Genomic DNA, 14,417 nt, shown 5'->3' on the forward strand with positions numbered 1-14,417 from the left:
AAATCGCTCTCCCAGTATGACTCGGCTTGTGTCACGTTTTATTTTCTACTGTCTTCATTGCGTTACTTTTGTTAGCAACTAAATCAATAAACCGCGGGCTGTTTGACAATTTATATTTCATCACTGGTCGATCAATGAAAAGTAGATCGAGAATCGGACTTTTTTTTGCAAATTTACAGCTCTTCGATCCTCTGTAATTTGAATTTTCTTTTTGTGGATATTAAAAAGAAAAAAAAAAAAAAAAAAAGGAGAAAAGAAATACGCAACTTGGAAACAGAAGCTGCGATCTCTGGAACAGGTGAAGCGATTAAATTTATCATCTTTAGAAATTTCATTCTACGATAGAAAAGAAATGTCTGTACAGGAAAGTCAAGTTGAGTCGAATTAAATATTTTATTTTGATTGCAAGGTAAATGCAATGGAAAGCGAAACGTTTCGTTATGATGGAAAAATGAAATTGAATTGAGGGAATGTTACTGGATCAAGGGGATGTAATTTCGTTTTCGAAATTAAATGGAAAAAGTTGAAGTTCGAATTGAAATATACTCGAGATCGGACCAAACATTTGAAATTAAAATTTGAAATTAAAATTGAGCTGAAAGCGATTGAAATTAGAATCAAATTAAAATACGAGAATCGAGAATTGAGATTGAGCCGAGTATTGAAAGCCGAGATTAAAATTCACAATTGCAATTAAACTGAAACATTGAAACGACTGATTCAGATTAGACGTTTCAGATCAAGATCAAAGTTCAATGAAAAGGCGGAAAGTACAGTTGCGTGAAATAGATTGAAATTAAATCGTGGTCTGACACGTGTCACAACCACTCATAATAATCTTATTCACGAGAAACAAATTACACTATACAGTTACTGTTACTATAATAACCTTCTAACTAACGCTTGCTCGCTGCAATTAATCAACTTGATGTCACTCCCTGCTGATCAGATGGTTAAATTGTTCGCAGGTATCGGGATCGACGACACGTTCGTCATGTTGGCAGCTTGGAGACGAACGAGCATAATGAAACCGGTGCCGGAAAGGATGGCCGCGACTCTCAGCGAGGCAGCCGTCTCCATCACTATCACATCCTTGACTGACATGATATCGTTCTTCATCGGCATCCTCTCACCTTTCCCCTCTGTGCAGATCTTCTGCATTTACTCAGGTTTCTAACGCGCGATTTTACTTGAACATCAACGACCGCGGATTCTCACATGCATTTTTATATTTTTCACAAACACTGTCAACGAAGTGAAAAGAGAAAATTATCTTTTTTTTATAGATAGAATTATTTTTTTAATATTGTAATTATTTTTAATAATTATTGTAATGGTTATTATAATTATAATTGTCATAATTATATAATTATAATTATTTTATAGCATATATAAAATATATAGTATATATATAATATTATAATATATAATTAAATATTATATTATATAATATATAGTATATATATAATATAATTAAATATTATATTATATAATATATAATTATATATTATATAATATTGAATATATTATAATATATATTATAATATAATTCTGTGTATAATAAAAAAATAATTATAATATTATAATATTATAATATATATTATAATATTATATATAATAATATATATTAATATTATATATAATAATATATATTAATATTATATATAATATATATTATAATATTATAATAATTATAATTATTTTTTTTTATACACAGAATTATAATTAACGCTCTTCTTTGCATATTTTATATATAACTCGTGCGTTTTTGCATATACAATTGCGTGCGTTTTCATTATATGAATGCATGAAAATCCACGGTCTATTAATAAGACAAGTTTCGCGCTCGGTTAAAATGATTTATCGCTTGATTGTTGGCCAGGATTCGCCGTGGTCTTCACTTTTGTCTTCCATTTGACTTTCTTCACCGGCTGCGTGGCGATTAGTGGTTACTGCGAGCAGAAGAACCTTCACAGTGTCGTGTGCTGCAAGGTGCAGCCCCTCTCTAAATCATGTGAGTCGTTTCAGTCCTTTGAACATGGAGAAATAAGTAAATTCGAATTATATGTTACTTAACGAACTGTCCAACTTGAAATTATCCCGTTAGTCACTCTTGGTGTAATTTTTGTTATGCCATTTGAATGATATAACAGTATCGTTTTCGTATATCATTGTAAATTATAGTACAACCTGCAGTTTGTAATTTTCTAATTTGAATTGAGTTTTGTTCAATCGGTTTGTCAATTTATGATCTTTTGTAATTTTGCAATGTAAATTGCAATCACAAATCTGTCAATTATTATATAATAATTATTATACAAATAATATTGTAAAAGAGTGTCTTAACGGAATAATTTAATGTGATACGATATTTGCAATGAATTATGATATATTATAATTAATATATATGATATATAATATATATACATATATAGTATATATAATATACATAGTATAATATAATATAATATAACATAATATAATTGTTACATTCGGTGTGTTAATAATCGACAATATTTCGCAAACATAGTTCAAACGATCTGTCTGAAATTCAAAGTCGCTGAATGAGTTTCAGTCGACTGATCGTAGATCAGAGGATTTTCTGTCGCGGCTTGCCAGGTGAAAATGAAATGAAAATCAGGGAACAACAGTCCGTAGGAAGTCGAGGCGTAGTAACGACTGCTTAGCATAGAAAGTCCCGGCGGCGAGCGGGAAATATTGTAAATGAAAGTTCAAACAAAACCAACGATACGTTCGTTCGAGCAGCCGCTGTCTGTGAAAGTATTCCGGGTAACGTCTTCTATGGCCATTAAATCGCTCTCCTGCTTGCCCTCGTCACGTGCGTACACGTACCACGTAAACAGGATGGTTACGTCGGATGTAGTAACCGAAATGAGCAACGCACGATCGTCGAACTCCTCTTACTTTTGCCCGCGACGTCCGTGGAGTTCTTGAACGAGTTATGCAACGAAAAAAAAAAAAAAAAGANAAAAAAAAAAAAAAAAGAAAAGAAAAAAGAGACGAAGAAGAAAAAAGAAAGAAACAGAATGGGCATTGCGTGAAGATGCATACATAAATATCATGTCGGGTGTATCCACTTCGAGTTTCGTTTTCCAGCGCCGTTTCTCCAAATGTGTTGGCTGTCTCGAGGAACTTGTCGAACTAGTTTTGTCCGGTTTTCTTCTTCTGTTTTTTTTTTTTTTCTTTCTTCAAAAGTTGGAATTGAGAAATTTGAGGCGGGAATGAGGACAAGAGTTCAGACAGCTCGCGGTGTGTTAATTGTCGCTGTATGAGAACGTTGAAAACAGATTGAATTCACTGGTTGTTAGAACTTTAGATGTTGTTATACTTCGAATCAGTTTGAATATAGAAATTGTGGACTTTTATTATTGATTCAGTTTAGTCCAGTTATTAATTTTGTACGATTAATTATTCATTTTCTTTTGCATTAATTTAGTAAATTTTATGGATTATATTAACGATAAAATTGATTATTGTAACTGATTGCAAGGTAAAAGTGAATTATTGATAAATTATACGATATACGTATAATAATTATAAAGTATATTTAATTATGTAATAAAGTAAATATACTAATAACATAGTAACATAAATATAAATAACATAGTAAGTTAGTAAATATATTAATAAGGTAATCAATATTGGTAACAATTTAATAAATTATATATATTAATATATTATTAATTATATACATTAATATATTAGTATATTATTAGAGAACAAAGTAATTGTGTAGCATCTAGGTTCCATTATTATTATTACAATTATATCTAGAAAACTATGAATTTGCATAAAAATCCCCAGTCATACAAAACTTTTGATACAATGGCTTAACAAAAGTAACTTATAATAACTAACAATAGGTATTCGAAGAATGTTCCAAAGGAAATAACATAAACCAAAGAATTAAAACAGATAGTCGCCTAATTGTCATTGTTTCGCGTTTAGAAATTGGCAGGCGAGTATTAAAAGGGAAAAGCCGTTGCGAATCGCTGGCCATTTCGATCGTGAAAGCCGGAAGAGCCTGACCAACCGTTGTTAATTCTCCAAAACGATTTATAAATTGTAGTTTGATGCGTCAGGAAGTCCTTTGCTATCCCCCAGACCGGTTACCAATCGATAAATCGCTTTGACGATACTCATAATTTTGATGTGTGGTTCTCTTCAATTTTCGATCACAGATTTCGGACAATTCTCTTCGCAAAGTCTTGTCAGCTTAACGCTACCAAAATGGTTAAACTCTCTAATTTAAGTGTATAAAGTTAGAAATAGAAATTCTATATATTCAGCAGCGTGTTTTCAGAGTGAATGATTTTTAGTAGGATACATAAATAGATAGTATAAAATATAATATAATAATAATAAATAATAATATATATATAATATATTGTAATATATTGTATAATATTTAATATGTTATTAATAATATATATTTAAATTATATTAAATATATTATTAGTAATATATATTAAATATATTTAATATATTATATATATTATATAATATATATAATAAATAATAAGTAACAAAATATATAATATAATATAATATAATATAATATAATATAATACAATACAATACAATATAGTACAATATAATATAGTACAATACACTATAATACAATACAATACAATATAATATAATACAATATAATAAAAATATAATAAATAATAAATAATGTAAAATATATAAATATATAAATAACGTTGTGTATTGTATTATAAAATTAATTTTAATTTCTTTGCTACAAATTTTACACTTTAGTCATCGGTAGTTTCAATTAAACGTGTTAAATCTCTCGTTTAGACGACAAATCGCTTCGACGTGACTAATACAGGCTAATCGGCGTGTGATTCTTTTCAATTCAAAATTGTATTTTTTTTTTTTTTTGGTGCTTTTTTTTCTGTTTCTCGCCAATCTGACGAAGAATCGAAACATGTTGGATCTCGGATAGTGTTCGGTTACGTGAGAAAAAGCCCGAGTTACGTCCGAGCATCGCTAATTCGTTAGATCACCGTTGTTGTTACGTAACCTCGTCACTTTCTCTTGAGACATTGTCCACAAGTTATGAACAATGTCATCTCGCCAGTTTTTGCGTAATTTCTTCCTGCTTTCGATGGTTAAAAAAGAAAGGAAGATACATAAAGTGTTCCTCGTCTATCTTCGCGAAGATAATTGTATTCGGAACTCTAGTGAAAGTAGCAATATCGAGGATCATTAATGATCATTTTGTTCAATCGACCGATGTTCGACTGTTTCTTAATTATTAATCGGTACTATTGGAAAGCGTGGAAATTTGGCATCGAACTAGATAGTTCTTCGAATTTTTGCTTAGTGGCTTACAACCGCTATGTAATTTTCAATTGTTATTGATTGTTGTTGGCTTATAGTTAATTTAGACTTTTTCAGGTAGTTTAAAATTAACTGCCAATCCAGTTTATGACGTATTTATTGCATTTTATTTAAAACTTTCTGAAACTTTTCTCTTACTGTCATTTGATATTATTTGGAATTTTCAATTATTAAAGTACAATCCATAACGTGAACTATATAACAAGTATACAATTTAATAAAGTGTAACGTATAATTTTTGAAGTGTATAATATATATAGTTATAATATTGTGATGAATAATTGCTTGATCCTCGATTAAAGCGATTCTCTGCAAGTTTGACAAGACGATTCATCATGATTCATCTTCCATCATTCACTCATCATCACGAGTGTAGAGAAATGATTCAAAGGAAATGATTCACGTGGAGCAATCACATCAAGAATTTCTGGCTTTATTTTTGTACGTGTGACAAGTTTCTTCAGAGACTTCCAAGTCAGTGGAATTTAACATTAAAAATTGGTGCCACTGAATCAAATTCATTAATTGTTATTAAATTAAATTCACCAATTATTATTATTAAGATACATTTAATATTAAACATGACGTGATTAAATCTCTCCAGAAATTCAAATTCGGTGGAACTTTTCATTGAAAATTCCCATCGTTTGTGCCGTCAAGTTAAATCCATTGAATCGTTATAGTTATTGTTAAATTAAATTGAAGACTTTTTATACATTTGACTCTCCAAAAATTTAAAATCAGCGGAACTTCTCATTACAAATTTTTATTACTTTTTGTCCTTCACTTGGACTCGTTAAACTTATTATTATCAAAGAATTTCTTCATCCTGTGACTAACAACAAGTTCCTCCAAAATTGGTGTCGTTTGTGTCATTAAATTGCTAGAGAATTTTTATCGTCATTTACACGCGTGTGTGTCCTTATACGGGTGTCTCCATAGGTTCAAGGTCCACCGGAGTTTATCATTAAAAATTGGCACCGTGATCAAAGAAGAATTATTGACAATTGACAGTCAACAAAGGTGGCGACGTTGTCAACGCATGCTTGGAAACCGATTGTCCCTATCATGAGCGCGTGCTTGGCGTTTTAATGTAACATTGTCACTCGGCGCGTGCAATTGTTAAACGAATGCGTATCGCCTTTGTTCTTGCCGGAACAAACAATTTCATCCTTCTTTTTTTTCTTACATCGCGTTAGTTGCGAGGTTCAATGCCAGAGAGACAGTGGGAGAAATTTCTCACGGAATTAACGATTTGAATTAATCTTGATCATCATTTTTCCGCAGTGTCGGCGAGGAGATGAATAGTTCAGTTTATTTGATCGTAGATAACGAAATTTATTTTATAGCAAATTTTAGTAGTTAGTTTTCCATTATCGAGTTGTTTCGGTTACAATAAATATGACTTACACTGATACATTGTGTATTGTATTATTAATTAAAAGTATATTCCACTCTCATTTTTGTTTTATGCCCTTTTTAGGGAACTATGTCACAATAGTAGTGTTCTGAGATATTGAAATTGACTCAAAAAATTGATCTAACGAAGCCAACCAACTTTTTTTTCTTTTAAAATATGAACAAGAAATCTACAAAATTTTTAAAACCATTTCGTAATATTCAATACAATTCGGACGTAACTCAACTTCTAATAACTTACAAATCTAATTCTAAAACAGAATAAACATGTTTATAATTCTGAAATATATTCATAACGTATGATTCTAAAATAAAGTAAAAATATATTTCCATATAATTCTATTAATTATAATTATAAATTATGGTTCTTGTAACAAGTGCCATTTCGCAACTTCAGCGAGATATTCTGTTATTGAAAATGCTACATACATATATTCGAAGTGTATATGTATACCTGCTCTGAAACAATACAGTTTTTTCTTTAAATATTTATAATATTAATATAATTAGTAGTTGCTTTAATATCTATGATATTAATATAGTTAGTAGTTGCTTTAATATCTATGATATTAATATAGTTAGTAGTTGCTTTAATATCTATGATATTAATATAGTTAGTAGTTGCTTTAATATCTATGATATTAATATAGTTAGTAGTTGCTTTAATATCTATGATATTAATATAGTTAGTAGTTGCTTTAATATCTATGATATTAATATAGTTAGTAGTTGCTTTAATATCTATGATATTAATATAGTTAGTAGTTGCTTTAATATCTATGATATTAACATAGTTAGTAGTTGCTTTAATATTTATAATATTAATATAATTAGTTAATTTTTGTTCAGTCATTTCAAAGAGATTAAGTAATTAAAAAATAATAATATATAATCCTAAAAAAATATCCTAAAAAAGGGATAATTAAAAGAATCAGTCGTTTCAAGGAGATTAAATAATTAAGGAACGTCATTGTCTTTTTCAGCGAACAAATCGTGGTTCTACAGGGCGCTGTGCACCGGCGGTGTGGACCCAGACGATCCGTATAACCCCGTCGATAACCCGGAACACGGATGCATGAGTTGGTTCAGGGATTACTTGGCTGTCGCGTTGAACTGCAGACCCGTGAAGGCCGTCATCATCCTGATATTCGCCTGTTACCTCGCTGGTGCTCTTTACGGTCTGACGACTCTTCAGGAGGGCTTGGATCGTCGCAAGCTCTCCAAGAACGACTCTTACTCGATCGCTTTCTACGACCGACAGGACTACTATTTCCGGGAATTCCCTTATAGAATACAGGTGCAATGATTGTTATCTGATAAACGCTAAATTCTGGACTGATTTATCACTATCAACACCTCAGAGATTTTGCCTGTACACTCTCTTGACTTCTCTGTGTCAATCTCGGCGCATGAGAGTACTGAATTTCGCTGAATTGTGATTAAACTTATAAATTCAATATAAATGTGATTTGCAGAATTCTATCAGAGAACCTAAATCAACGTTAGGTGTCGTCTATGAGCGGTTATTGTCATTAATTTATTATTAATTGTTGTCTGATGATTTTTATACATTACAATATATGATTTTTATAATTATGAAAGAATTCCAATTATATTCGTGTTATATATCATATTTATGTTTAATCTATTAGTCAGACACAGTCGAATGCAGATTTTTGATCCTAGAACGAGAAAGTCCTTCTTGGCCAAGGTCCAGGAACTCGCGATCAGCCTCCAGGGATTCATCCGTGTGACTCGCCACTCGTAATTACGTTGCCACGTGGTCAACTTTCTCCCGACTTCGCTGTTCCGAAGAAAAGTGACTGTCGTTGCGTCAGACACGGGTGCTATTCGCGATTTTTCTGATTTCAATTCACGTTCTCCGCTCTAGAACCTCGTAATTGCCAGTTTCTGACAAACCAGGCGTGGCTGAGAAACGCTTGATTACTGTCTCCTTTAATAGAGGGACTTTCAAGTTCATAGAAACTTGCTCTTTATAATTTCATACTTCATTCTCTTCTCTGAGTATCCGTAGATCTCCGTCAAATGAGAGTAAAACGAGGAAAGTTTCTTAGTCTGCAATTAAAATAATTCGTTGTGAGTGCGAATTGCATCAATGTGGAGAAGCAAAGTAGCCCTTGAAATGAAAAATAAAATAAATATGTTCACTGAAATTATTTCCCATTGATTAATTCAAAATAATTATTGAAATATTTATTTATTTCTGTGTAAACTATACTGCAATCATAAAATTATAAAATCTAGAAAGATTCAGTCTCTCTGATATTTTGATCTCCTTAAATTTAAATAGAAGATCATAAAATTATAAAATTTAGAAATAAAATTATAACATCTAGAAAGATTCTCTCTGGTGATATTTCAATCTTCTTAAATTTTGCAAAATTGCGAAATTTAAATGGAAGTTGGCAGGTTGACAACGAAAGCTTTCGTTGCTTTGTTTCAGGTGGTAGTGAGCGGAAAATATGATTACAGTAATCCAGTGATTCAGGAACAAATGGAGAACCTAACAAGATCGCTGGAGGCCAGCAAGTACATCAGCAGCGCTCCCATATACACGGAGAGCTGGCTGAGAAGCTTCCTCAGCTACGTCAACAATAGCGCCACCGATGTAGAAATCAGGGACGAAAAAACTTTCATCAACGTGCTGAAAGACGTTTGGCTGTCGCCTAGAAGCAGCTTCTCTCTGGATGTGAAGTTAGACCAAACCGAGGAACACGTTATAGCAAGCAGATTTCTCATTCAAGCGGTGAACGTCAGTGGGACCAATCAAGAGAAAGACATGGTGAAGGAGCTACGTCGAATTTGCACCGAGTCTCCGTTGAACGCCAGCGTCTTTCACCCTTACTTCGTGTTCTTCGACCAGTTCGAGCTGGTCAAACCCACCAGTATCCAATGTATGGTCTTCGGCGCTCTCATAATGATGCTGATCAGCTTCATCTTCATCCCGAATGTGCTGTGTTGCCTCTGGGTGGCCTTCTGCATTATTTCCATCGAGCTGGGCGTGGCTGGATACATGGCTCTGTGGGACGTAAATCTGGACAGTATATCCATGATCAATTTGATCATGTGCATTGGCTTCAGCGTGGACTTCACCGCTCACATTTGCTACGCTTACATGAGCTCTAAGCAAAAGACGCCGGAGGACAGAGTGAAGGAAAGCCTGTACAGTCTTGGCCTGCCAATCGTGCAAGGGGCAATGTCAACGATTCTCGGCCTGATCGCCTTGGTCCTGGCAGGAACGTACATCTTTATGGTGTTCTTCAAAATGGTGTTCCTCGTGATATTCATAGGAGCTATGCACGGGATGTTCCTGCTTCCGGTTCTACTCTCTCTCTTCGGCCCTTCGTCCTACAAGGACGAGAAGACAGAGTCAGACAAGAAAGACGTCGAGAAGGATCTGAACTGCAAGCTCCAGCAGCCCTACGTGATCCCCCATCCAACGTTGACTTACTATCATTCTTCTGGCAATGCCAAGAGCCTCCAGGGCAGTCCCGCGACGAGCCTAGCCGCCTTCGAGGACAGGGATCCTGGCCTAGGGACCAGCGAAGACAGCAACTCTACGGAAAGCGGTTCTTCTCAGAGCAGACGAAGGGAAGGTCAACTGGAGCAGGAGAACCAGAGGAGGCACGACGTCTGGAGGAGGTCGATAGGAGTTCTCTACGGCATGTCGCAGTTCCAGACAGCTGCACCAGCAGCTGCACCAGCAGCTGCACCTCCTCCAGATTACTCTGGGACGAGTCGGGAAGGAGCGCAGAACGAGCAGGAGCGGCGAGCAGCGAGAACAGTGTCGTACCTGGGACCGTATCCGTCTCAGAGTCCAGCGAATCAACTAAACAGGGATCACAGGAGAAGTAGATCCTATCACAATCTGCATCACTCGTCGAGGTACCTGACTGACCCACGTTAACCTTAAGAATGACAGGAGCGACCTGAGCTGAGGCTTGCAGAGGACAGTCCAATCTTTGCTTTCTGTTTTCTGGGAGATTTGTCAATAAGAATAGGAATAGAAACGAACAATTTCTTCTTGGATATATGGTATATTCAACGAAGGAAGAGATCTCTTGAGAATCTGTCTTGGATGATGATCAAGTCTCTGGAAGAGTAGCTAATACGATACATTGAACAGAGGAGGAAATTTTTGGAGAATTTTGTTTGGAAGCTGATGAGAATATAGGTATTGTAAATAGAAATCTGACTGGAATAGAAATGAACGACACAATTTCTTGCTTCATATGGGCATATGGTACACCAGCAGAGAGAAAAGTAACATGTAAAGAGAAGAAATCTTTTGGAAAGGAGGAATCATTCTGCAAGTCGTGTGCTTCATCTCGGAATGGAGAACTCGAGTGATCAAAAGAGAGAGAGAGAGAGAGACTCGTTTTTCAAGTGTGAGCTCTAAGCGAGGAACAGTATCGTAGAGAAATATATACAGAACCCTCTACACAGAGTTACGTGAGCCTGTATTTTTGAGAATTCTCCTCGCGTTCAGTCTGCCCTTCTTTCTGTTAATTATCTGTTCGAAAGTACGAAGGACAGACTGACGGATTTAAAAAGATCGGGCTGACGCGTCGGGTCGTAAACAGTGAATTTGATACATTTTTACTATTGAGTACCGAATGCATGTTAACGAACTTGTTTCTCCACGTTAGTTCTGGCGAGAGCTTTGAGTCGGTAGTTCGTAGTAGGTGTACCAGCAGACAACCACCTAGTTACCGTGGTCACGAAGTCAGTCGGGGATACACATAGAGTGTAAGGACAAACCTGCTCAAATGGAAATCAAAACGAGAACGTTATCGTACGATGAAGTCAATTCTTTCTTTTCAAGCACAAAATTCGAAGAATCATTGATCGTGCCTTATCACGAGATGCGTTCTCGACGGTGAAATAACGACGAAGTAAGTTTACGACGTTGACTGCGCGATAACGAAACGAAATCGAACGAGTGACGAGATCTGAGATACTTTGTAATCTATATTGTACATTTTATAATAAATTCGAATCACCTTGAACGTGATTTGAAGATCAAAATTCTTGAAAGCTTCGAAGAGATCAGTTTTTGAAAGTCTTGAGGGTCTTAGTTAGTCTTGAATTTTGAATGGCTCAGTAAGGCTTTGGTTAGTCTCGAGTATTGAAAGTTTTCAAAGTCTTAAATTTCAAATGCCTTGAAAGTCTTGGAACTTTTTAAAGTCTCGAGGCGTTTGAAAATCTTAAAAGACTCGGTTAGTCTTGAGCCTTGATTAACATTGAAAGTCTTTTGAATGTCTTAATTACTATTGGAAGTTCCAGTTGGTTCACAAATGTTTATAAAATAAAATAAAAAGTTCATAAATTTTGGAAGCCTTGATAAATCTTAAAAGTCTTTGTTATTCTTGATTCTTGATTTGTCTATTGAGTCTTGGTTAGTCTTCAATCTTTATTAATATTGATTCTTGGTTAATCTTGAATTATATCTTATCTAAGATATAATCTTGAATATCTTAATCATTGAAAGTTTTAGTTAATCATAAGTTTTGGAAGTCTTGATAAATCTTAAAAGTCGTGGTTAGTCTTCAATCTTTATTAATATTGATTCTTGGTTAGTCTTGAATTATATCTTATCTAAGATATATTAAATATCTTAATCATTGAAAGTTCTAGTTAATCATAAGTTTGGAAGTCTTGGTAAATCTTAAAAGTCTTGGTTAGTCTTGACTCTTGATTAATATTGAGCCTTGGTTAGTCTTCAATCTATTAATATTGATTCTTGGTTAGTCTTGAATTATATCTTATCCAAGATATATTAAATATTTTAATCATTGAAAGTTTTGAAAGTCCTGTTAAATCTTAAAAGTCTTTGTTATTCTTGACTCTTGATTAATGTTGAGTATTGGTTAGTCTTCAGTCTTTATTAATATTGATTCTTGGTTAATCTTGAATTATATCTTATCTAAGATATATTAAATACCTTAATCATTAAAAGTTTTAGTTAATCATAAGTTTTGGAAGTTTTGATAAAACTTAAAAGTTTTTGTTATTCTTTAGTCCCGATTAATATTGAATCTCGGTTAGTCTTGAACATTAAAATTCTTAGTTAGTCTCGAGTCTTGAAACTCGTGAAATTACGAAAGGGTTTGCCAGCTTGAGTATATTCAGTGCCAAACCAATGTAAAACTGCCAAACGTAAATATCGGAGAAAGGCCACAGTGTTCAAATTGTCAAACACTTTTCGAAACTTTCAAGATGTCCAAAATGATCTAAGATCTTCAATTTTCGACTCATATTCGAAGTGATTTGACAAGGTGTCCCAGTTATTAAGAGAGTGATTCGAAGGCAAAAAAAAAAAAAAAGAAAAAAAAAACGAGTCAATTAAAAAAGGAATGACGTTTAAAACACAATTAGAACACAAACGTACGAATAGAAAACGAACATAGAACAGAATTTCTCGAAACGTCGTTTGCCTTCTTTACTTTAAAGAATCTCAACCAAGTCGTTATGTTAATCGACGATCCTCGAAAAGTGAAGTCAGCCGGAGAAAAGCTGTGTAATATATTGTCTTTTTTTCTTAAATCAGAAGAGCATTGCAAGTTTAACGGGGAATGGCGAAAAGAAAAAGAATAAATCCGTGTATGATTTTTATTTCGAAACGTCTACAATTGTTACAGTGGATGAAATAAACGATGCATCCAGCCGCGTTGGGCGCAATTCTTCTCTGTATAGCACAAACGAGTATGCGTGTTGCTGAGTGAGGATGAGTGAATACGAGCATTATTGTCACAGACTGGCAGTTGCCATTGAGAAAACTTCTTGTAAGCGAAATATATTCTGGTAATAATTTTCCCGATGGCTGCGTCCCGGAATCATTCTCGTCCCGTCTTTCTTTCTCTATGCAGAATACGTAGGAAGAAATCCTTTTAAAAGAGCGGATAATGCACGAGCGATCGATCGAGACAAGAATCATCGAGGATGAAAGAGTTTTACTTCAGTCTTTTCATCTCTGGATAAATAAGTAAAATGAAACGAAGGCTGATGAAATAAAGAGTAATTAATTGAAGGATGAACCGTTAATGTGGAAGAGAATGGCCAGATTCTACGAATGAAAAGCTCTCTTCAATCTTTTCACATCTGACTCTGGGTAAATAACTGGGTGAAGAAAATATTTATAATGTCCAGAAAAATTAATTGAACTTCTAGAGTACATTATCTTGGAACACAGACAAAAATTGACAGATTAGTTGACAGGAATTGAGAAAAAATCAAATCCAGACACCATGGAATTCTTCTCTTCAATTTTTTCATCTCTGGACGAATAAATGACACTAAAGAAAAATTGATAACACGCAGAGAAACTAATTGAATCTCTGGTTGATGCCGAAACGCAGATTGACTAGCAGAAATTTAATTGGAATTTAATTAATTTTTTAACCTGGAACGGTACCTTTATTCTGGAACACAACCTTTCACTAAGAATACTTGCTAGCTGAGGGTAACGTCACATTGGCGAGCCTGTTCGCACTTTTCTCATTCAGTTTGGCTGGCAGGCTCTTCCTTTGCTTCCAAATTAAAATTATTAACAGCTTCGTTGGAAATTCCGAAGACTGTATTCTCAGTTTCATGCATTTGTTTGT

At 34.0% G+C, this 14,417-nt stretch overlaps 1 protein-coding gene across 2 annotated transcripts in view; it reads left to right on the top strand.

Annotated features, from left to right (window-relative positions):
- Window positions 1–13,633, top strand: part of LOC122528275 (patched domain-containing protein 3) — a 56,498-nt gene extending 42,865 nt beyond the window's left edge. The window contains exons 6-10 of one of the 2 annotated variants that reach the window (XR_006306527.1): window positions 969–1,169; window positions 1,883–2,014; window positions 7,776–8,089; window positions 9,257–12,102; window positions 12,135–13,633. Coding sequence is in view for 1 of the 2 variants with exons in the window: in XM_043653244.1 (XP_043509179.1) it covers window positions 969–1,169; window positions 1,883–2,014; window positions 7,776–8,089; window positions 9,257–10,720 (2,111 nt within the window). In the remaining variant the exon portion in view is untranslated. Of the gene's footprint in view, window positions 1–968; window positions 1,170–1,882; window positions 2,015–7,775; window positions 8,090–9,256 lie in introns of both variants that reach the window. The other variant, XM_043653244.1, reaches the window with a different exon arrangement.
- Window positions 13,634–14,417: the final 784 nt, after the last annotated feature.

Source organism: Frieseomelitta varia, unplaced genomic scaffold (genome assembly GCF_011392965.1).
Source record: "Frieseomelitta varia isolate USP_RPSP 00005682 unplaced genomic scaffold, Fvar_1.2 scaffold_107, whole genome shotgun sequence".
Lineage (NCBI taxonomy): Eukaryota > Metazoa > Arthropoda > Insecta > Hymenoptera > Apidae > Frieseomelitta > Frieseomelitta varia.